Source organism: Eulemur rufifrons, chromosome 9, assembly GCF_041146395.1.
Source record: "Eulemur rufifrons isolate Redbay chromosome 9, OSU_ERuf_1, whole genome shotgun sequence".
Classification (NCBI taxonomy): Eukaryota; Metazoa; Chordata; class Mammalia; order Primates; family Lemuridae; genus Eulemur; species Eulemur rufifrons.
This window is the reverse complement of record NC_090991.1, coordinates 37,155,160-37,179,940: the sequence shown is the minus strand read 5'-3', so window position 1 is coordinate 37,179,940 and position 24,781 is coordinate 37,155,160. Positions and strand designations below refer to the sequence as shown.

At 54.4% G+C, this 24,781-nt stretch overlaps 1 protein-coding gene across 1 annotated transcript; it reads left to right on the top strand.

Moving 5' to 3' along the window:
* Positions 1 to 21,154, top strand: TNS4 (tensin 4). The gene is made up of 13 exons (XM_069481353.1): positions 1 to 40; positions 4,174 to 4,711; positions 10,385 to 10,808; positions 11,946 to 12,370; positions 14,663 to 14,749; positions 15,008 to 15,133; positions 16,364 to 16,456; positions 16,577 to 16,654; positions 17,675 to 17,746; positions 18,605 to 18,773; positions 19,414 to 19,482; positions 19,713 to 19,739; positions 20,290 to 21,154. Exons 2-13 carry the CDS (start codon positions 4,273 to 4,275, stop codon positions 20,429 to 20,431), a joined length of 2,151 nt encoding a protein of 716 aa, XP_069337454.1. The 5' UTR covers positions 1 to 40; positions 4,174 to 4,272; the 3' UTR covers positions 20,432 to 21,154.
* Positions 21,155 to 24,781: the final 3,627 nt, after the last annotated feature.

Here is a 24,781-nt window from a genome sequence, read left to right as displayed (position 1 = left end):
GTAGTGAACACAACAGCCTGCCCGCACGCGTGGACACCAGGTAGGTGCCTTTATTCTTTAAAGAGAAGAGAGGGACACTCAGCACTTTCTATGACCCTGACTCATTTAACCTGCTGTCCTTGGCTTCTCCACTTCTCCTTGGGGCTCAGAGTGAAGGTGGAGAGAAAAGAGGAAGAGATCGTGGATAAAAGAGAGATGGTCTCAGGATCATAGACCCAGGAGTTCAGCGCTTTAACAGAACCGAATCTGTAGCCTCGTTCTACAGACGAGAGAACTGAGGTCCAGGGAGGGGAAGGGGCTCAGCAGAGTTCATGGAGACCTGGGAAGGGACCGGACACAGAACCCAGGCCTTCTCCCTCCCAGCCCAGAGTGCTGGGCCCTTCTGAGACCCGCAGGAATGGGGTGGGGGCCTTCGCTTGTCCTGCAGGTCCCTGCCTGCCAGCCAGGTCCTGCCTCACTGGGTCTGGTGGATGGGACAGGAAGATCAGGAGCTGGTCTTTAAGGCAAAGTGCTTTGGGGGAGACTCAGGCTTCGCTCTGGCCCACTCTATCCTTTCACCAGCCTGGGCTGGTAGGAGAGAGAGAGTAAGCCAGGAGAAGAGGTTGGCAATGAAGCGGAAAAGGGCATTTGCCAAGTGCCAGGATTTCCCTGTCTCTGGAGTCCTCAGCGACAAAGAAAGAGATCCAAGTCAGAGCGGGAAGGGGGAGGGCGTAGCAGGGACCCACAAATGGGACAGAGCTGGCCAGAGCCCTGTCCACCCCTGTCCACCCCAATGCACACACAAGGACTCCCCTACTGCTTCCAGCGGGAAAGAGTGAGCGAGAAGAGTGGGCTGGCGGGGGCCAAGGAGGGGGCAGCGTCCAGGCATGAAGGAGAAGACACAGCTCCTGCCCTGGGACTGTGACTCCGGGCAGGGTAAACGAGAGGAGAGTTTGAAAAGCCTAGGCTGCCTGCCTTTGCTCAGCAGCAGGTCTGTGTCACGTGGTTGCAGAATCCCAGAAGGGGTCTTAAATCTGTGAAGCGGCAGCGTAGAGTAAGAGTGCGGGATTGTGCAGACACGACCACCTGGGTTCAAAGCCCAGTTCCACCGCGTGTAGGTTGTTTGACCTTGGGCAAATCCCTCCAGCCCCACGGTAACGGTACTGCCCTCAAAGAACTGTCAAGAAAGTGTAATGAATTCGGTTGTATCTGTTATTATCATATCCCCATTATACAGATGGGACAACTGAGGTCTGCCCAGAGAGGAAAGGACACTTGCCCGGGCTGGCATAACAGCTGTGTCCAGATCGGTAGGCAGGCGTCCTGGGTCCTGGTCATCGGGGGACACCTAGCCCCTCAGCGAGCTCTGCAAAGTCAGTAACCCCAGCCTCCTCTGCGGGGCTCAGCCAGAAAACCCTGCAGGGTGCGCCCAGATCCTGTCCCAACAAACCCAGGCCACTTGGAGCCTGTGTGGAAAAAGCCACAGCTCTGGCCCTGTGTCCTCGGCTGCCCCGGGAAGGAGCTCAGAGGCCGGCTCCCTTCCACTGCCATTTATAGGCACGCTTCCCGCGCCCAGCATGCGCCGCCCCTGCAGGACCCGGCCGAGGAGAGGCCTGGCATTGGGCCTGCAGAAGCCGTGGTGAGGGGAGAGGGGTGAGGGGCAGAAAGGGGCCTGGCTTTTCTCATTAAACTTGCTGAGCGACCTTGCACAAATCATGCTCCCTCTCTGGACCTCAGCTGTCCCCCTGCGTTAGACCTCCACGTGGCATAAGGAGTTAAGGTTCCAGAGTCCCACGGCCTGGGTTTGAATCCCAGCTCCACTGTTTTTCTGGATGTGTGGCCTTCACAGGTTTCTTAACCTCTCTTGAGTCTCAGTATCTTCATCTGTAAAGTGGACTGATAACAGGGCACAGTACTTCTCGGGGCTGTGAGAAGAGTGACTGAGTCACCAAATGTAACTCACATGTAAACCACAGAGATCAGCGCCTGGTACATGGTCAGTGCTCAATAAGTGGGTGCCACTGTTATGAAGGTGTTATACTCAATAAGCCCTTATTTCTAAGTACTATTCAGTATTGTCTAACTAGCTGCCTTTGCAAGCAGTACCTTATTAATTCCATAGCACTCTCTGGGAAGGTCCAGGGCAGGAAATCTTATTCTCATCTCACAGATGAAGAAACTGAGGGTCAGAGTCATACCACAAGGAGCTATGTGAGCTGGGGTTCAAATCTAAATATTCAGATTCCAGAGTCCATTTGCCCCAAGCCGGTCTCAAATGCCTTTTCCAGCACTAAGGTCTGACTCCAAAGCAAGTTGTAGAGGAGGCATCTTGGAAAAGGGGAAAAACAGAGTTGAGGAGTAGGCAGCAAAGGCCAGAGCAAGCAATGGGAGCGCAACCAGCATGTCCCAGCTCCATGCGGTTTTCTTGGCAGCCTCGGTCCCAGAACTTCTTACCTCCTACCAATCCCCACCTATAAGAAACTAGCATGTTGGGGCCGGGCATGGTGGTTTACACCTGCAATCCTAGCACTTTGGGAAGCCAAGGCAGGGAGATCGCTTGAGCCCAGGAGTTCAAGACCAACCTGGGCAACATAACAAGACCCCATCTCTACAAAAATAAAAATTAAAAAAATTAGCCAGTCATGGTGGTATGCACCTGTAGCCCCAGCTACTCAGGAAGCTAAGGCAGGAGGATCACCTGAGCCCAGGGGTTCAAGGCTGCAATGAGCTATGACCATGCCACTGCACTCCAGCCTGGGCGACAGAGTGAGACCCTGCCTTTAAAAAGAAAAAAAAAAAAAAGAAACTAGCATGTGGCGTTAAGGTTAGACAACAGGAAGAACTTTTCACAGTAAGGAAAATGAGAAAGTTGGGCCATCTCTTTCCCGAATGAGCCCCCAGGAAATGAATATCATCTGAAGATGTCACTCCCCAGCTCACTACTTTTCTGGGCCAGCGTAGTGGCTCACCCTTGTAATCCCAGCAGTTTGAGAGGCCAAGGCAGAAAGATCACTTGAGCCCAGGATTTCGAGAACAGCCTGGGCAACATAGCGAGACCCCATCTCTACAAAAATTAAAATTAAAAAATTTAGCTGGGTGTGGTGGCACACACCTATAGTCCCAGCTACTCAGGACACTGAGGCAGGAGGATTGCCTGAACCCAGGCATTCAAGGTCGCAGTGAGTTATGATCATGCCACTGAACTCCAGCCTGGGTGATAGAGTGAGACCCTATCTCTAGGGAAAAAAAAATGTCTGTGGCTCCCCACTGCCCTCAGGGTTGAGTCAGCAGCCCAGAGCCCAGCCTGCCTCTCCTGCCCCATCTCCTCCTCCATCCCCCCCAGGGGCTGCTCTGTTTCCTGGGTGCTCTGTCACACCTTCCTTGTCTTCCAGCCCTTTGCATAAACTGCCCCCTGCCTCTTCACCCCGACTTTCCTTATCCAGCTACCTCTTGCTCTTCCTTCTGTCTCCCTCGGCACGTCCCTTCCTCCAGAAGTCCTGCCTCACCTCCCCACCAGCACCTACAGAGCCCCCTCCACTTCCCCTCCTCCCTGGTGACACTGTTACGGCTGCTCACCTGCTAACTTCTCTGCTTCAGCAACTGACATAAGGGCGGGGGCCCGGACATCAGGCAGCCTGGGGTCCAGTCCTGCTCTGACACTTGGTGGCAGTGTGACCTTTGGTCAAGTTACTTACCTCTCTGTGTCTCAGTTCTCTTGCTGTAAAATGGGATAATAATAGTACCTACCTCATAAGGTGGTCATGAGGATTTTAAAAGGCTTTATGTATAAATACCAGGGCCTAGGTGCATAGTAATTACTCAATAAACATTAGGGAGTATTTATTTAATAAATATTCCTGGGACATAGTAAATAGTCAACAAATATCTACTGAAATTATTTTATTTAACGATCGCTTGCATAATGCTTATTCTGTGTCAGGCACTGTTCTAAGCATATTATAAATATTAACTCATTTTATAGATAAGGAAACTGAGGCACAGAGAAGTTAACTAACTTGCCCGAGGTTTCACACAAGCTAGTAAGTGGTGGAGCCAGACCGCAAACCCAGGCAGTCTGACGCCAGCATCCACGCCTTTAAGCGAATAAATAAAGAATGTGCCCTTGCATGGCGGAGGGCAGGCAGGGGCTTCACCTACAGAAGGCGCTCAGTTCCCACTCCCCACTTCTCTCAGGTCCTGGGAGCTCCTGGTTGGCAAGTGCCATCTCTGGGATGACCGTGGGGCTAGTTGGAAGCCAGAGGGAAACCAACCACTGAGGTCATCACCCCTGCCATGTCCCAGGTGATGTCCGGCCCCCTGCTGGCAGGAGGCCACACGGTCAGCGTGGCTCCCTGTGAAGAACCCAGGAGGGCCCTGCACCCAGCACCCAGCCCCAGCCTGCTGCCCCAGTGTTCTTACTACACCATGGAAGGCTGGGGAGCCCAGGCCCTCGTGACTCCCATATCCTGCAAGGGACCCCCCAACAGGCTCCAGCAGGCCACACAGGCCGAGGCCAAAGCCAACTGCCTCCTGCAGTCCCCTGGGGAGCAGGCCTCGGGGACCCTGGAGGACCTTGACTCCTACATTGACTTCTCCCTGGAGAGCCTCAACCAGATGATCCTGGAACTGGACCCTACCTTCCAGCTGCTTCCCTCAGGGGCTGGTGGCCCCCAGGCCAAATCTGCCCAGAGCACCACCTCAAGGAGAAAGAAGGAGGAACCTGAAGCCTTGGGTAAGGACCTGGGGCAGTGCCAGGGGGGAGACTTGGGACCAGAGTCCGTGAGGAAGCAGGACTTTCCTGTGGAATCAGAGAAGGGGACACTGTCCTGTTGGGAGGTGCTGTGCAACCCTAAGTAGGTTACTAACCTCTCTGTTTTCTCTGCTACACAAAAGGGATAAACACAAGTTTCCCTCGCTCTTAAATTCTATTTTGTTCCTGAGTTTGGAAAGTGATGGATACCTATTTTATATGATTTTTATGAGAACTTAAATAAGCTAACATATATATATAAGTATTTTGTACAATGCCATGCACATAAGTAAGAGCTCAATAAATGTGGAGTCCCTGAACCCCACAGCCCTAGATCCTAATTGGGCCTCCTGAAATTTTTGCAGGATTGCTCTTTGGCCCTCTGTCCCTATTTAGGGGAGTGTCTCTCTGGCGAGGCCCAAGCTGGGAATAGAGGGGTTGGAGAGACAAGGAATCCAGTCTGTTTGGGATTGGAAACCTATTGCGTTCAAGCAGTGGTACACTGGTAAGTCTTTAACAACTGGCTCCCTGGTTGCAGGCAGGGGCGGAGGAAGCCTGATTTGAAGCAGCTGCCCATTTCCATCATGTAAATTCTCCCACCATGGCCAATTTCCAGCTCCCAGCATGACGGTGTCACTGAATGTGGAGTTGGAAACATGTGCGGTAGCCGGCTGTTACACAGCCTCTCCCCCACACCCACACAGCAGACATAAATAACCTCGAGAACACAGATAAAAGCAAAATGGAGTAAAATGATTGGGATGTGATGAATTTTGAGTATTTACTACCTTTGTTTTTAAAACAAATTATTTCATTATAAATTTACATACTGTAATTTTTAATAATGGCTGAGTTTAGCAACCCACTGGACAAAACCCTAAAAAGTTTAAGCTGGTATGAGCCAACTCCAAATCCAAGGGAATCCAGAAATTCCTACATCTGGCTTCAGTTTCCGAAAGAGTTTCAAGTATACTCTGAGGATCAGGGTCAAGGAGCAGCAGCCCCATTATACAGGGTGGAAGACCGAGGCTTCCAGGGATTAACAATCAGCTGGGGGTGAGGGGGTGAGGTTAGGATTAGAGATAGGATCCATGAGAACTTCCATTTATTGAACACTTATTATATGCAAGGCACTGTGCTGAGCACTTTATACAGAATCTTCAATCCCTCCAATCCAGTCCCAGGAGGTACAAATTTTATCCCCATTTTACAGATGAAAAAACTGGGGTTGATGGGATTGAGTAAGGAGCCAGTCTAGCCTAATAGCTGGCGTCAGGCAGGCCTTACACAGCCTGCTTACTTCTCTTCTTTGTGTCTCAGATTCTTCATCTATAAAATGAAGATAATAAGAGTTCTTACCGCCAGGGGTGTTGTGGGGATTAAAAGAAATAACACTTGCTGGCTGTTTATCACCAACCCTGGCACACCGTAAGTCATTATAAATGGTAGCTGTTTTTATTAAGCAGTAGGGTTGCACGTAGGGCCAGCCCCAGGGTAGGTTTGGGCTCTGGGGTGGAGGCCAGCCCAGCGCCCAGGTCCTCTGGTGCCCCGGGCTCCTGGGCTCCTGCCTGCTCTCCCTCCTCCCACCAAGAACTGCCTGCCAGGCCAGTAAAGGAGCCGCCTCCGTCCCTCTAGAGTCTTCCTGCTTCTCAAGGCCAGTCATGGGCATGTCACTGCAGAAAAGTCGTCTTGGGCCTAATTATCGTTGGCAGGAGAAAGCCCAGGGTTTTCTTGTTCGTGCCCCACGGCAGGCGTTCCATTCAAGGCCAGCTGGGGCGAAACCAGTCTCTGAGGAACGTCCACAGACGTGAGGTGAGGGTTGGTGACAACAGGGCCCTTCTTCTATGGAAAGGGCTGAGGACCAGCATGGGGCTGATGGGCAGCAGGCTGTGTCCTCGATGCCCTGAGCACAGCCGGCCATGCGAGCATGTGTCCACCCAACTGTGGGGAACAGGGAGCGCAAAGGGGCCGGCAGTGGCCAGAGGGTCCCGAAGAAGCTGCCTAGCTCTGCCCTAGCCCCTGCTGGCAGAGAAAAGATCCCCTCTCCTCTGCCCTCTGCCTGGGCACCTCCGATGCCAGGGAGCTCACGCCCTCCTAAGACAGCCCAGCTGGGTCAGTCCCCCGTTAGGAAGCTATCCACCGTCACTAGGAGCAGAGGGTACCTGCATGTCATGTCACTGTGGTCAGCCACCCGCTTTCTCATGCAGCTTGGCCTCCTGAAATCCTCCCCACAGGCCACTGGTAACAAAGCTGTCGCAGCCCATGGCAGCGTAACTAACTCTGGGCATTGTGGCGAGTTCTCTTACGTCTCAATGTATTCAACGTGAAGGACCCCCACCATTTTGCAATCCCCTCCTTCCTACTTTTGGGGTGTTGAAGGAAAGACATCCTAATATTAGAGTGCTAGCAGATGTTCACTGTCCTGTTTGTCCTGAAGTGGCAAAATTAAAAAATTAAACATTGGCAATCCTATACTGACTCCTCTCCTAAAAATATATAGATCTTTTTTAAAAACCGGCCTGTGTAATGCATGAGCCCAGTGTCTCACCTGTGAAGGAAATAGTGGAAACCTCATTTTACAGATTAAAAAGCTGGGGCTCAGGGAGAAGTGACAGCCTACAGTCACACAGCCAGCGAGTGGTAGGTCAGGCCTCAAACCCCCGGCTTCTGGGCTCCAAAGTCCATGTTCTCGTGTTTTCTCCCCTTCCGGGGTCTAGTCTCCCATCCCCTGGGGCATCTCTTTGGAGGCAGCCTGCAGGCTCCTTCTGAGACTCGACCCCCCAGCGCCTGTCAAACCTTCCTCAGGTTTCCTGTCCCTGCCTCTTGTTCACCTTCCTTTAGGCCTGTCCTAAGGGGGTCCCCATCCTACAGGGGAAGCAAACACCATCTCCCTGTCTTTATCCTTTCTGCCACCCCCCACCCCACCTTTGGAACAGGCCCCCACATTTCGTTTTCCAGCAGTTTCTGCCAGGCAAGGCAGTCTGCCAGTCCCAAGTGAAGGGTGTTTAATAACTGTCTCTCCGCCCCCCCACCCACAGGCCCTCCTTCCGCCTGCCTGGTGCTGGCGCCGGCAGCCTCCCAGCACTGCTCAGACTTGCCCCAAAGGCCGGTAAACAGCAACGTCACCCCGGTGACAGGGGTGCTCCAACTCCCCCCACCCCACCCCCCACCACACCCACCTCAGCACAGCAGGGGGGTGACTGGCACCGGGACTGCCCCCTTCCCTCCTCCTCCCACTGGCTCAGCCCCAGCAATGTCTTTGGTGGGTGTTGGGATGACCCAGTGAGTAGGGGGTCCAGAGCTTCACCAGACCAAGGGACCCTCCCCAAAGCAGCCAAGCATCTTCTCACAGGGCAAGGCCTTGGAACGGGGTCCCAAGGAGCCCCTCTTCGGCCTGGAAGGGGCCCCTAAACAGAGGTCAGGAGCAGCAGTCAGGTACCTTCACTCCCTGGCTGTGCAGCATCAGATAATTCACTTAACCTTTCTGAGCCTTGATTTCTCACCTGTCATATGGGAGTTAAGCTATTCCCTACTTCAACAGGCGAGTGATGAGCGTTAAATGAGCTAATATAGGGAACACATTTGTGGTGCCGGCACACGGCGCCCGATAAATGCCAGTCTTTATTAAAAACTGTTGTACAGTCAGTGTTAGCTCCATCCTCATTTTTCTCCAAGCCTCAGTGTCCTCCTCTATAAAAATAATGCCTGCCCAACCTAAGGGCTGTTAGGGGGTTCACAGGAGATTATGGGTATAAACGTCATAAAGTCCTACAAATATAGAAGTTGTGCTTGCCAGCCTTCCAGAAGAATCCACCGCATTCCAAGATCTTTTATTTCAGAGCCCACAGACAGCACCCCAAGTATTCTCCTCTTGCCTTCATCCTTCTCAGCAAGGGGATCCCCACCTTAGCTAGAGAGAGAGCTCCATTTGGCCAATGCTGACCCCCCAAAGCAGGCAGGTAGGAAATGCTCCTTCCTCCAGGCCCACCACAGGTTAGGCTCCAGGCTCCATTCGTCATTGTATTGAATCCTCATCACAACCTTGGGAGGTTGGTTTTAGACCCTCGCTTTGCAGAGTAGGAAACTAAGGGCTCAGAGAGATTAGGAAAGTTACCCAATGCCTCTCTTGGCTGGAAAGCGGCAAAGCCAGGACTCACCCCAGATTTGTCTGACTACAAAGCCACGCTCTTCCTCCACCACCTGAGCGGCAAGCCCGGGTCAGCCCGCCAGCTCATCTGACGCAATGCCCCAGCCCCACCGCAGCGCAAGCAGGCTCAGACAGCGGCAGTAGCCTCCAGCAGGGACGGAAGGCCCTACCCAGGAGCCGGTTGGTGCAGGCTGACCCTCCACAGCTGTGATGGGGGGATGGTATATGTGTCAGAGCCCAGGGAGGGCGGGAGGCCAGCAGACAGGAGCTGAGAGTGCAGGTGCTCCCTGACTGCCTCAGCGCCCATCCTGGGAAGCTTCCTCCAGAAGGGAGCAGCTGGTTAACCCCCACCTGCTACCACGCTTGCTGGAACTGCACCAAGGACAATTCCCCTCCCCCCACCAAGCCAGGAGGAGGAGGGTGTCCATCTTCACCATGGGGAGCACCCCAGGACACCACACTCAGGGATGACCTCTGGAGCAGGAACAAAGTCTCAGAATCCCAGGAGTGCCCTGCCTGGGAAAAGGAAAGAGCCAGCCGCCCGGGCCGCATGGCTGACCAGTGCTCACGCTCCAGCTAAGAACTGCTGGGAGGTCCACAGTTCAATAATGCACAAGCCCTGCCCTCAGGGAGCGCCTGCTCTAAAGCGGTGTTCTCAGACTGTACAACACACCCAGATCCCTGGGGCGTCTACCCAGATCGTCAGCTCTGATTCCCTAGGCCTGGGGTGGAGCCCAGGGAATGTGGTGCTGCCGGGCCCTGATCACAGTACGGAGGCTCCACCCATACCCGAATCACCTGGGGAACCGAAAACAAGCAAACAAACCTGGGGCTGGCCTCACCCCTGCAGATTCTGATCTAATTGGCCTGGGGTGCAGCCTGAGCATTGAGCTTTTAAATGCTGCTCTCTTGTATCACCAACCTGGAGAACACCTGCCTTCGTTGTGGGTACGGAGAAACGGCTTCCATACACTCTGAGTAGCGGAGGTCTCAGGTGTCCCTGGTGCACGCCATCAATCTGGGGGGTGGGGCAAAGACAAAGAGAGGATTTCCCAGTTTTTAAGCACCTACTATGTGCCAGACCGAGTGCTGTGCTGCCCACATCAATCTCATTTCATCTGTACTGTAACGCCAAGAGGCTGGGAGGAGTCACCCCCTTTTACAGGTGTGGAAACTGAGGCTGCAAATGGTGAAGTCATTTGGCCAAGCTCTCTCAGCTAGTAGGTGACAGAGCCAGATCTCAAAGCCAGGTCTGTCTGATTCCAAGGCCTGTGTTCATTCCATGGCATCTCCCTACCCAAGGGAAGACATCACAGAAAGGATGACTTTGGAACTGGGCCCCGAAGGTGGAGTTGGGTTCTAATCCTGAAGAGCCTCTCCTCTCTGGGCCTCAGTTTCCTCATCTGTGCAAAAGAGGGGGGACCAGATAGTCTTGAGGACCCTTCCAGCATTTCTGTCCTGAGTCCAGGCTCCCTGGTCTCACCAGTGCTCTGCTTCTCTCTCCAAAGATATAAAGTACATCGAGGTGACCTCCACCAGATCAAGGTGCCACGATGGCCCCCAGCGCTGCTCCAGCCCATCTGTCACCCCGCCCTTCGGCTCTCCACGCAGTGGCGGCCTCCTCCTTTCCAGAGACGTCCCCCGAGAGACCCGAAGCAGCAGCGAGAGCCTCATCTTCTCTGGGAGCCAGGGCAGAGGACACCAGCGTCCCCCTCCCCCTTCCGGGGGCTCCTCCCCTCACCCTCCACTCTCCCCCAGCATCTCTATCCCTTGCGTGGGGAGCAAGGCCTTGAGCCCCCAGGGCTTGAGCTCCCCACTGGTGTCTTCTCCAGGCCTGGAGAAGAGGCTGGGGGTCCTGGCCCCACAGCGGGGCAGCAGGGTCTCTGTGCTGTCAGCCAGCCCAGCGTCTGACGTCAGCTACGTGTTTGGAAGGTAGGTTCTATAGCTTCTGACATTGCCTCCACACACACATACACAGGTCCCAAAATCACAGAGGGGCTTCCTGCTCTGTCTGAGCAAAATGTGGGCTTGCACCAACACTGAAAGAGTGAATGTTCTCTTTTATGCCATCACAGCCATTCAGATCTCAAGCTATCTTCAAGCTTAGAATATAATTCAACACACAAAAATCTTGACTTATATCTACCTTTTGGGAAAAGAGCTATTGCATTAATGAGGCTCACCTGTATCCTTTCCAGCCTCGTACAACCCATCTCAAGGAAGGGTTTTTTAAAAGCCCAAAACACAGGGATGTAAATAGAACTTGGGGGCCCGAGATGTACCTTTTAGGAATGAAAAGGCTCCTTCCTCTTTGTTGCTGGCAAAATGTAGCACAGGAGGGAGGCAAACCTGCCTGGGCATTTATTTACAATCATCCTCGCTCAATTCTCTGTAGGTCTCACGGTAGAACTGTGTGCGCATGTACAAACACACACACACACACACACACACACACACACACATCCTGCCCCAGGAAGACCAAACCACAGGACCTCTGTCTCCCACACCACCTCCAAAGCCACTGGCCCAAGCAGTCCCTGGCAAAGAGACTGGGGATTCTTCGGCCGTGCCCATTGGCATGGGCCTCTGCGCTCAGGGGGAAGTCTGGCCGGATGCGGAGCTGGCCTCCTTCGCCTCCTCTGGCCGGGGAATTCCCTCTGCACCAGCCTCCCTCGGGCACGGTCTAGCCCAGGTCCAGCACATCTGCAGGGCTCGTAGAAGCAATGGGGAGGCGGGAGGAGACGGGGAGCCTGGTGCAACAGCACCATCAAACCTGCCTGGCTGGGAAAGCAGAGGGAATCTGGGCTTGTCTATGCCCACAGGCCTGCGGGGGTCAGCCCATTGGCTACTTTACATGACCAAAGATCTTACCATCCAGGGACATTTCTGTATCCCTTGGGGATCAGGTGGGCATGCCCTTTGCTATGGGCTGTGGAGGGGTAGGGTATGCAGTTCTCTATTTGGCCAAAGCCATGGGCACCCAAATTATTAGAGCCACAGCCTGGCTCTGGACCCTGAGTGTTCACCCCCACATTCTAACACCCTCTACGGTGCTCTCTCCCCCTGCAGCAGCCAGTCCCTCCTACACTCCAGCATCTCTAGCCATCAATCGTCTTCTAGATCCTTGGAAAGTCCAGCTGGCTCTTCCTCCAGCCTCCACAGCCTTGGCTTCGTGTCTCTGTGTACGAGACCCAGTGACTTCCAGGCTCCCAGCAACCCCACCCAAAGCATGGGCCTTCCCAGAGCACCCCACTCCTCACCACTGGCCAAAGAACATGCCAGCAGCTGCCCCCCATCCATCACCAACTCCATGGTGGACATACCCATCGTGCTGATCAACGGCTGCCCAGAACCAGGGTCTCCCCCACCCCAGCGGACCCTAGGACACCAGGGCTCTGTCCAACCTGGAGCTGCTTCTCCCAGCAACCCCTGTCCAGCCACCAGGAGTCACAACCAGACCCTGCCAGATGCCCCCACCACCACCTGCCCGGACGGTACGTTGTAAACCAATTTCTCAAGCATTGTAAGGTTTGGCTGGGGGAAGAGACAAAGCACCAGTGGGTTCCTGCAACAGCCAGTCAACATGTTTACTGTGTGCCCGGCACTGGGCCAGGCAGTGAGGACACCCGGGGAACAGTCTAGAAAGAGACAAAAGCTAAGCATCACTATAGAGTAGGATAAACACAGGGGTAGAGAGATGTTCTAAGTCTTACGGGGCCATGGAGGAAAGAGTGATTCTTTCAGTCTGGAGAACAGAGGAAGCAACATCTGAGCTGGATCTGGAAAGTGGATCAGAAGGTTGTGGTTGGAGGCGAGGACGGGCATTCCCAGCAGAGAGAACAGGGAATGCACAGTCACAGAGGTCTGGAAGCACATGGTATGTTTAGGAAATGCCTGGAATGTTGGGCGCAGGGTGAGGTCTTTGAGAGTAATTTGGAGTCAGATTGTAAAAGGCCTTGAACACCAAGTTAAAAAAGGAAATGTAGGCCAGGCACAGTGATAGTGGCTCACGCCTGTAATCCTAGCACTCTGGGAGGCCAAGGCCGGAGGATTGCTTAAGGCCAGGAGTTCGAGTCAAGCTTGAGCAAGAGCGAGACCCCATCTCTACAAAAAATAGAAAAATTATCCGGGGGTGGTGGCACACACTTGTAGTCCCAGCTAATCGGTCAGCCTGGGGCAGGAGGATCACTTGAGCCCAGGGGTTCAAGGTTGCAGTGAGCTATGATGATGCCGCGGCACTCCAGGCCAGGCAACAAAGTGAGACTCTGTCTCAAAAAAAAAAAGTGGATGTTTACCCTTTAGGCACCAGGGGACCATCAGAGAGTTTCAAATAGGGGAGAGATGGGGTCAGAGGGACACGCTCAATGGACCACTCTGGCAGCTGCAGGCAGATGGATTGCAGGGGCAGTGCGGGTGGAGGACAGAGGACAGAGCCAGGCAACCTTTGGGGTGTGGAGGCAGCAGGCTTAATGACTGACCCAACGAGAGGGAGAGGGCGAGTCAGTCCCAACTCTGACGTGGGTGAATGACGAGAACACAGAGGGGGCGGACGGGGTAATGGAGACAATGCATTCCAATTCAGACAGCTGAAAACCACAAAACAGCAAACACCCTCCTTCCCGTAGTCTGCAACTACAGGCGTCCAAAAAGAACAAAATCAACCAGGACCCACAGCAGTAAACACAGAAGCTAAGCCTTGGCACCCCCTGGTGTATATCTCCCATGAGCAGGGGCCCCTGCCAACACTGTCCCTGCTCCCACATCCCACGGCCAACTCTCAGCCCTCACTTGGCCGCTCACTGTGACGCTCACAGGCATCAGGGCGACCCTGGGGTGTGTGAAATGCTCACTCCCACTCACGGAGCCATGCCAATGCAAGCAAGAGAAAATGGTACGTCAGGTATGCCTTTGAATCTGCGGTGATTGCTTTCCTAAGAAAAATCATTTGCAGATTTTAGGGTTTTTAGGAGTTACTTAAGTATAACTGGTTACAACACTCCATTTCAAGATTTTGAAATTGAGAACCACTGCTCTCTGCCTTAGAGACCCAGGTAAATGGGCATTTTGGCATCTCAAAGAGCACAGTTACTTAGCCTAATGATGTTCCCATCCTGCTTTGGCGATGCCCCAGGGCAGCACTAATCATATCCTGGGACCTTATCAAATTCTTCAAAATATTCTCAAAACAAAGTTCACTTCAATTTCTTAGGCTATTGGAGCATTAGAGAGCCTCAGATGTTGTTTGGTCCACTCGGTGCCCTCTGCGCCTCAGTTGTCCCAAATCAGAGTCAAGAACCCAGGCCCCCAACTTCCGAGGGCACGCTCTCCCGCCCAGACCTGCTGTTTTCCTCTCCTGCTCCTTTTCTTCCATCTTATTTTCCAAGCTGAACAGACCCCTAAGAAACTTGTAGGATTATTAAGAGGGGGGAGAATGTGAAACCAAACGATGCATCTGAGAATTTCTTATTTTTCCCTTATTTCAGTCCCCACCAGGCAACAGTAGATTTGAGAAACTGTTTATCACCAAACTGAGGTTTTATTTGTTCTTTATTCATTACCAAGGATACATGGGCACTTCTAAGTTCTAGATGTGCCAAGCCCTGGAATCCTTCTGTTTGGTTTTGCCTCTTGGAGGCAGTTTGGGAATACAATGGGGTTGGGTCCGGGCTGGTGTTTGAATGGGACCCCTGGGCAGAGTAGGGAAGGCTCTCCAGCCTTCTCTGGTGGATGTCTCTCAGCTCCCCTCTGTCCAGCCTACAGGGTCCCCCTTCTCTCTCTTTCTCCAGGTCCCACCAGGGACATGCAGCCCACCATGAAGTTCGTGATGGACACGTCTAAATACTGGTTTAAGCCGAGCATCACCCGAGAGCAAGGTAAAAGGAAGAGCAGGTGACCCTGGAGTCGGGTCCAGGCCCTGCACCCCACATCAGGCAGATGGGGGCCTGGGTCATGGCAAATAGAGATCCAGGGAAGGGGGGTATTCTGCTGACCTCATGAAGAAATGGGAACTGACTACCTCAAGAATGGCAGCGATTGGACAGTGACATCTGCTCCATGAAGGCCCTGTGGTGCTGGGGACAGAGGGCATCCAGGTGGGGCAGTATCCATGTCTGACTCAAGGATTGTTCCAGCAATCGAGCTGCTGAGAAAGGAGGAGCCAGGGGCTTTTGTCATAAGGGACAGTTCTTCATACCGAGGCTCCTTCGGCCTAGCCTTGAAGGTGCAGGAGGCCCCGGCATCTGCCCAGAACCAACCAGGTACGCACCTGTTTCTGGGCTCGCTCAACTGGGGCGGGAAGGTGTGATGGGTTCTAGTCCCGGCTCTGATGCTAGCACTCAGGGTGGCCTCGGGCCAGTCCCATAAGGACTCCTGGGAGGAAGGTCCACTTCAGCACCCCCGTAGATCCCCCCCAGCACTGAGGCACCGTGAAAAACTCTTTTCACAGCAAGCCTGAGTTGCTTCTGCCTCCCAAGTCCCCCAAATTCCTTGGTCTACCCTCATGGTAGGAAGAGAAGGAGGAAATTCCCAGCTCTCTCTAGGCTGCTCTCTTCTAGGTCAGACAGAATTTATCTCCAAGGAACCTAATGTGTAGTAACGCATGTATGTGCTAGCTTACGTGATGTGTACTAGCTTGTCACACGTGTAAGTGATAGCTTAACACGTGCTTTCCCATGAGCTCGCATGCACATTTGCTAACTCAGCACAGGTTTATGGGGCATTTACCATGCAGTAAGGGAGGCACCAGGGATACAGAGGAATCAGACCCAGACGCCACCTCACTGGGCAGGTAGATAAAAACAGATAATTACAGTGCCTGGTCATAGCCCCTCACCTAAACCCCAGGATCACACCTCTCATTTAATGCATGAGGTAACTGAGGCCCCAAGAGTTAGTTAATGGCCTCAGAGCAATTAAGTGATAGAGCTAGGCTGAAAATCCCAACCTTGTGGTCTTTGTGCCTCACTATGGAAATAAGAAAGTGACCTCGGCCAGGGAGTGTTGGTTGTCAAAGAAGCCTCTGGAGAGGTGATGAGCCCAAATCAAGGAGGAAGCTGTGGGCCAGGTGAGCAGAGTCAGAAGGGCACGTCCACCCTCCCAGGGCCAGCCCGCCTCCAGCAGGGACGATCCGGTGCAGAACAATAGCGCCCGGATGTGGTCGGCAAAGGGAGAGAGAAACCAGACTGAAGAGTCGGGGTTTGATCTAAACAGTAATTGAGAACCATCCCTGATAACTCTTGGCCAAGGGCAAGGTTTTCTGAAGTGGGAAGGACTGGACACAGAAGGCTTTGAGCAAATGCGTTGGCACCTCCCTTGTGGGCGGCCTGGAAAATAGGGCTCCTCCCTGCCGTTCCACCCGGAGCCGGGGGATGGACAAGATAACCTTTGGGTGGACCCTGGGAGGTGTGTCAGGGAACGAGTTGGTCAGTGTTTGGCAAGCACCGGGCTCTGAAACTCCCATCTGCATGCATCATTGTTTCTCTGTCCAGGCGAGGACAGCAGTGACCTTATCCGACACTTCCTCATTGAGTCTTCTGCCAAAGGGGTGCATCTCAAAGGAGCAGATGAAGAGCCCTACTTTGGTGAGCCTCCCCAGCCTCCAGGCCCCGATCCTGGGAGGGGGCAGCAGGGGCTCCCTTCTTCTGAACTGGGAGGGTGGGCTGGGGAAGGCCCACTCACGCAGGGCTGCCTGTTTCCTGCAGGGAGCCTGTCTGCCTTCGTGTGCCAGCATTCCATCATGGCCCTGGCCCTGCCCTGCAAACTTGCCATCCCTCAGAAAGGTGGGTCTGGGCCCCAAGGAGGCAATGTCGGGGCGCTGGACCTGTTTGTTCTCACCAGAAAGGCCCCTGGTGGTCACTTCCACCTTGTTTATGGATTATTTTGGTGTCATGTTTAAAAGTGCATGCTCTGAAGTTGGTCAACATCTCCACTTCCTAGCTGTGACAATTTGAGAATGTTAACTTCTCTGAGCCTCAGTTTCCTCATCTATGAAATGGGAGCAATCCTCACCATACCTACTTACAGAATTGGTGTGCAGATTAAATGAGACAGCTCAGGCAGGGCTCTTAGCACAATGCCTGGCACAAAATAGTAGCCTTCTTCAAAAGGATAAAAGAGCACAAATCAAACATTTGGAGAGGTGTTTTTCTTTTTCCCCCAGGACCAACATTTCTTGAGCACCCACTCACTCACTCACACCTCGATACAACCCTATGGAATAGATTTTGCTTTTATTATCCCCATTTTGCAGATAAGAAAATGAGAGTTCTAGACATCAAGTAATTTGCCCAAAGGCATTAACTTGCTCACAGAGGCAGACCTTGAACCCAGATCAGCAACCCCTGCCCAGGGTGTACAGCCCAGCTGTACCCCAGATGCCTCAGGGGTGCACAGGGGAAGCTCAAGAAGGGGTGTTTCTCGGAGAGGAGTCAGGACAGAGGAGCCCTAGTGGGGTGATGGTGAGAGCCCCCGACTTTCTGCAAAGAAAGGCCTGGGGTTGGGATGGGGTCCAAAAGAAGTGAGGAGGTCAGGGCCTGTGAGGACGAGGGAGGTCACGGCAGCGTCTGGGGGTGGAGGGGTAGGGATCAAAAGGCTTGCAAGCTAGGCATTTGGGGAGCCCAAAGTGGGCCCCTTTTGCCTAACTACGGAAATCATACCTGGTTTCTCAGCCTAGTCACTTCCTGGAGGTGGGGGTGGAGGTGGGAGATGTTCAAAGGAATTAATGAGGCCTGTTCCTTTGAGAGGGGTCCATTCACTCCACCCCCGCCCCCTTGGGGGCCTGTTCCTTTGCCTTGGCTCAGAACTGGGAGGTGCAGACGGGGCCTCGGACCCCTCTACAGACAGCCCAGCCTCCTGCCTGAAGAAATCTGCTGGTAAGTGGTGCGGGGGAGGTGCCAGGCTTGGCTGTGCCCCCAGGAGGGCACCTCCCAGCCCTGTGCACACGCACGCACACGCAGGCCCACACATGTTTCCTATCACAGCTTTGTTTCTACAGCTTTAACAAGGTGCCGCACCCCCTCACTCGCCTGTAAACCAGGAGATGAGAGGCTGCGGGCACTGGGCCAGCAGGGAAGTGGGACAGGGTGGGGGCGCTGGCAGAGTTCACACCCCATCCTGCACACGCACGGGCAGCTGCGTATGTGCTAGGGTCTCTCTGGGTCTGAGGTGCCTGCCCTGGAGGTGGTCCCTGGGTCTGGGATCCTCTGTGGGGTGTCAGGTCTGAGTCCCGGAGGCTTCAACACAGAAAAGGTCCTTCCCCCACTCTCCCAGAGGCCAGGCGAGATCAATACGTGTCTCAGTGACAGCTCCTACTCTGTGCCCTGAGTACAGTGGCTCCCCTCCCATATTCTCGCCAAAGAACCACCCCCCCCAGCCTCCCACCCCACTCCCACCCCACTCCCACCCAGCATGGACGGGACAGAAGGAGGTTTTCCAGGACACCCCTACACACAGGGCAACATCCCTTCCTTTACCCCACCCTGAAGGGCCAGGGGCCCTGGCAAAGCAAGGTAACAACAGAAGATCCCCAAATCCCTTGGGGTTGGCCTCAAATTGTGGTCACCCATGTACCCTCTTCCTGTTTGATGGCTCAAAGAGGAGCCTCACTGGATTCCCAAAGAAGAAAGGCTCCCCTCCCCTGCCTCTGGACAGAGGGGAGACCTAGGGGAGTGATGCCCCCACAATGCCGTGGGCCCCGGCAGCAGCCCCAGCGCAGTGTCTGCATCCCACAGGCTGCCACACCCTGTACCTGAGCTCCGTGAGCGTGGAGACCCTGACCGGCGCCCTGGCCGTGCAGAAGGCCATCTCCACCACCTTCGAGAGGGACATCCTCCCCACACCCACTGTGGTCCACTTCAAAGTCACGGAGCAGGGCATCACCCTGACCGATGTCCAGAGGAAGTAAGGGCCTTCCCTTGCCCTGGGGCTGCAGGGTGGGCAGAGCAGAGCTGGAGGGGGTGGCTGAGATGGCCGTGGATCAGTGCTGAAGGTCAACTTTAGGGTCCTGGACCCCGTGGGAGTGGTGATGTGCTGGGCAACTCCAGGCAATTTTCCTGCCTTCTCTGGGCCTCACTCCAATGACCAACGCCCCCCTGCATCGTGACTGATGGGGATGGAATTAATTTGTATTCACTGGGTACCGATTAAGTCTGCACCCCTTGACGGAGTGCAGACTTCCATGGGCCAGACTCCGGCTGACCAGTGGGACACAGAGTGGAAAGAGATCACACCTTCCCTGGGCCCAGGGACTCACAGTCTAGTGGAAACTTGACCCTGGGCTGCGAGAAACAAGAGGGAACCAAGATGTAATTCCTGTCCTCAAAAAGTTAAATGATGTGGTCGGGGGATGATAGAAAAGCCCCATATGTAGGACACGAGGCAGATGCACCCTGGAGAGGAGGATGCACAAGCAGGCCCAGGGCCCAGCGGCAGGAAGGGTCACAGCAGGTGTACTCGGTCTACCGTGGAGGCCTCTTGGAGGCAGGACATGCCACTGGGCCAGGCTCTCACCAGCTACCCTTCTCTCCCCACCTCCTTCCAGGGTGTTTTTCCGGCGCCATTACCCCCTCGCCACCCTCCGCTTCTGTGGCATGGACCCTGAACAACGGAAGTAAGTTCAAGGCTGGATCACAATAAGAAGGCCGTCCAGGGCCTGGCTGCCCAGCAGGTGTCCTGAGACTCTGGGACTGGGATCTCAGAGAAAGTCTGTGAGCCCCAAGGGGTTGGGGCGACAGAATGAGGGTGGGGACGGAGCTGGCTAGTCCTCCCGTGCTCCTCCAGGGCCCTGTGGCATGGAGCAAAGCCTCATTCCTCAGCACTGGCTGTGTTCTTTGCCCACAGGTGGCAGAAGTACTGCAAGCCCTCCCGGTAAGTCCCTCCCACCCACACAGTCACCAAAAGAGCTGTCCCTGTGGCAGGGCCCCAGATCTACCAGGGGGAGGAGGGAGGCCCATCCTGACATTAATAGCCCATGGTGTTCATGGGGACAATGGGAAGACTTTGACCCTGCCTGCAGAGAGCCTCCAGTCTGCTGGGGGAGACCTGCGCCTGGGAGCCTTCAGTCTTATGCAAAAGGCACAGGCTCTAACCTCAGGAAGCCTCAATCTGTTGCAGTGCCCCAGTCTGATGGTCAAGATACATCCTTGTCCTCAGGGAGCTTCCACTCTAAGGGGAAATACACAGGTTCTGTCCTCGGAAGCCCCCATTCAGATGGAAGGAAACCAAGAGCATGAACATGGGGATCTCCCAGCCTGGCAGGGGAGGCACCTCCTTCATCAGGGAGCCCCCATGAAGGAGGAGCCTGCTGGCTGGGGGAGGGACAGGGAGGAATGTGGTGCAGGCTGAGGCCCCCACCCCACTCCCATCAGCCCCATGCCTTCCTGGGCCCCCCCTCACTCAGACTGCCCTCCACCACCAGGATCTTTGGGTTCGTGGCCAAGAGCCAGACGGAGCCCCAGGAGAATGTGTGCCACCTCTTCGCGGAATATGACACAGTCCAGCCAGCCTCACAGGTCATCAGCCTGGTGGCTGCCCTGCTACAGGATGCAGAAAGGATGTAGGGGAGGGAGCTGCCTGTGCCCCTTCCTGTACGTCTCCAGGCTGGCCTGAGAGCCCACCTCCACCCGCTGAACGAGCGTGGCCTGTGGCCACGTTGACAGACCAGTCTGTTGGACTGGAAGTGAACAGTATCAAGTTGAAACCCTTGAACCTGCTGTGACCTTCAGCAGTTACCTTCATCCAGACCCCCCTGGGCCTCAGTTTCCCCAACCATGAAAGAAGCCCAAGAGACAAGGTCAGCTGTTCTCAGACTTTGGTGGGTATTTGAACATGCCCCTCCTTGATTCTGAAGGATACCCACATTCGACATTCAAGGACGCCTGCCTGAAAATAACCTCGGAGGACCCTCTGACCCCATCAGTGTGTCTGGATACTACTGACACAACAGTCTGACCGAAAGACCTGGGGCCCCTGGCAGACAGCAGGTGCTGGGTCAGGACCCACAGGGTTCCTGGCCTGAGGCAGGTGATGGTTAAGGATTGAGGACAGAGCAGGGCATGGACAGACTCTATTTCCCTCTATATCAGTTCCTTTCCCCACTTTCCTAATGGCTTTTTGGGTGCACCTGCCCAGGATTCTGCAGGCCAACATGGCTGCGGTTGCTGGGGCAGCTCAGCAAGGGGGGATCTTGCCCCATGGTCAGAGAAGACCCAGCTGTCCTCGCACTCTTGATGTCTAGTCCCCTCGCCCACTTGCAAATGAATATCATCCCCATCTTTTCTTTCAATTTCTTGGTAAGCACGTGTACCATAGCTGATGTTACAGCTGCCCTAGCGTTGCACATCTGGGGCTTGGGGGCAGAGACCCCAGTTCTCTAGAGCAGATATGAGGGCCATCTCTCTGTGGTTCTGCCTCAGCTTCGGTCTTACTGAGTCCCCCCGCCCTCACCACCCCAACACACAACACACGCGCGCACACACACACTCATAGATTCACACACACAGGCCCCACCACCGCTGTGTGGTGTCAAATGTCCTCACAGCCACACGGGGACAGCAGAGAGTCAAGAATGCAAAGCGGCTGCCTCCTTTCCCCGACAGGCTGGGGAAGCTGGCGCTTCCCCCCGCCCCCACCCCCACCTCCACCCGGCCCCCAGAAGCTGGAGCCATATGTCTAGCAAGCCCTGGCTTCCTGAGGAAACCACTCCGTGGGGGTGGACGGGGAGGCTCAGGGAAAAAGCCCCCTCTTGCTCTATGCCTGCGCCCTCCCAGCAGCTAGCCCTGCCACAGCAGCGTTATCTTTGGCCAAGGTTGGGCCTGACGGGTTACGATTTCAACCCAGGAAACCAAACTGGACTGGAGCAGCCCTGGGCTGGTGGGGGAGGCTAAGGCCAGCCCACCCAGCCTGCGGTTGGGCACTGCCCCACCCCCGAAGTCTGCAGAACGGTTAGATGAGGTTCTCAAGGTCACAGTGCCCAATCCTAGCCTGGGGACTCCCAGGTGTGTAGCTCCCATCACAAAAAATAAAGCATCTATCTTTGCACAATTGATTCTGAGGCCTTCTGGGCTGTCCCCTCACAGATGGAGACCTGACTTGGCAGGGAGTGTCTGCGTCTTAGAGAAGACCGGGCATGTCCCACTCCCTCCCCACCCCTGGCCACGTGTCCCCGCATGCTTAACACACCCATTTTTCTTTCTTTGTGACCCCTTTCCTGCCACTTTGCCAGGAAAACAGAAGGGTGGGGTTTCCCTGGGTCCCGGGGCCTAAGGTGAGTATGTGGTACCCCTGGACCCCTGCTGGGTTCCAAGGTCCAGCTCAGCCTCCCTGAGGGCTGAGGAGAGGTAAGTGAACAGGAGCAGCTCCAGAAGAGTCCACAGGAGTCCCTGAACCCAGATGACCCCCAAGCTGCCAGCTCAGCCCGAAAGAGCTGGACAATGGTCTCTTCATCCCAGCCCGGGCCTGGGGAGTTCTACCCAGGCTCCTCGTCCCCACTCCCAGTCTCAGGGTAATGCCCCCTCCAGACCTGCTCCTGACTCCACTGCAACCAGGGACCCAAGGTTGGCACGCCAGGCGGTCTCACCCAGTGGTGCAGGAGGGGCTGCGGGGCTATCCGCTTTCCTACAGAGCCTTAGGAATGGAGACCCTCCTTCTGCCTGGGCTGAGCCATGTGACCCAGTGGCAGGGGCTGCACTAAAGGGCTGGGGAAGAGACCTTCCCTATGGCCTTGAACCCCTGTTGGGTAGCCCCTGCCCCCCCCCCCCCCACTGCCTAATTGCAGCTTCAGACTGGACTCCTCTCAGTCTCCCACCCTGTCCCCCTCAGCCCAGCCACGGACAGAGTCCGCAGAAAGTGATCATCTCTGCTGCGTTTGCCGCAGCTCATCTTTCCCCTGAGATTTAGCAGAGAACTTAACTTGCGCTTTCGCTGATGGGCAGAACAGCTGGCCTAGCATGGGTGGGAGGGCTGGAGGGCAGAGGGGAGGGAGGACAGCTGCAGAGCCAGGAGCCAGGAGGGGAAGGGTCTTCACACCCACACAGGGACCCCCGAGGAGCTTTCTCTCCAGCAGGTTCCAGGCCTTATAGCCCTTGGTCTCAACCCCTGCTCTAGTCTCGGCTCCAGGGTTCCCCCCTCAATACTTTCCATCCCGCCCTGTCCCTTTCTCCATCCCTGTATCCACCCACCTCCCTCATCTTCCCTCCCCCACCTCCCCCCACTTCTCATATCATGCCTCCTCTACCCACCCATCCCCAAGCCCACCCTCTCTTTACAGAGAAACCTTCCCTCCTTCTTGCTCTTTTCCAATTTAATTCCTTTGCCCTTTTGTCCTAGGTGGCTGGACACCACAGCAAGGTCCAGCTACTGCTGGGGCTGATGTGAAGGAGGGGGCAGCCCGGTGCACTGCCAACCATCTCTCGAAACCCAGATTCCCACACCCCCAGGCCCTGCCTCCTCTCTAGTTACAAAGGCCCACCCCAGAGGCTAAAGCACCCTGGCTCCTGCCCTCTTCTCAACAGCCACCTCCCACACACTCACTCCCAGGAGGAGGAGCCCAGCTGGAGGCTGCTCACCTCTGCTGCTTAGTCTTTGGCCCCTGGTCCTTAACTCTTATGCCATCCAGTAGTCTGAGGGCTTAGAACCGGGGCAGGGGGTGAGGGTTAAGGGCTCCCAACCCAGAGGCTGATGCCTCAATTCATGCAGCAAACATTTTCTGGCTGCATGCTTTGTCCACATAAACCAGGAAAATAGATAAATATGATGGTGTTATAAGAGAGGTTTGTAAGTGCCGTGCAGGGCTGGCAGGAAGAGTAGAAACAGGGACAGATAAACTTCAAAACTTCACCCACTTGGAAGGAATGAGGGCAGTTACCAAGGAGGTAACAGTTGAGTTGGGTCTTCAAGGATGAATAGGAATTCGGCATGCAAAGAACAGAAACCAGCTTTTATTGAAAGGGCTCCTATGTGCTAAGTGCAATGTGAGGCACACATTATATGTGTCTAATCCCATTTTACAGATTAGAAAACTGAGGCTCAGGGAACACTCATTCTATTTTATAGAATGAAGGATTGTTCAATAAAATAAAATTTAAATTTAAAAAGAAGAAAACTGAGGCTCAGAGGGTTAACTTGCCTACACTTACCTAGCTAATAAAATGGCAAAGAAATAAGATTTCAAGTCCATACCCATCCTACTGCCCCAACATCCACAGAAAGCAGATGGAGAAATGTGTGTGTGAAGCACACAGGTATGAAAAGGTGTACTGTATTTGGTGTGGCTAAAGTGTATGGTACCCTAGGGAGTAGATAAGAGAGAAAGCAGAGGAAAGAGGCAAGAGCAAGATCATGAAGACTCTTGGGTGCCAGCTGAGAATATCTAGAGATGAATACTTGTTGAAGGAATCAGTGAATGAATAAAGGAGTAAATGAAGTTGGACCGAGGACTGCTCTGTACAGTTGTGCAGGCTGTGCAGTGCACAATCATACACAGCAACCTGCTTGGGTTTCATCCTGTAGGTGATGGGAAGACATCAGAGGCTTTTCAGCCAAAGAGTAATTGACGAGATTTGTGCTTTAGAAATATGGCTGTGGGGGCAGGAGACGGGATCTGAGGTCTGGGTTGCATAGAGAGAAGGCTGCTGGGATGATGATTTAGAGTTCAGACCAGGGAAGGGATAAGAGCCTAAGAAGAGGGCCTCTCACCCTGATATAGGCCTGGGCAGGAGCCCGCCTGACCTGGGCCCGGGTCCTTGCTTCTCTCTGAGCTTGGAAGGACCATGTAGGAAAGAGCAGGACCAGGGGTCCCCATTCCCCATTGTATTGATTAGTATTCTTGGGCTACCATAACAAAATACTATAAACTGGGTGGCTGAAATGACAGAGATTTATTTTCTCGCAGTCTGGAGGCTGGAAGTCTA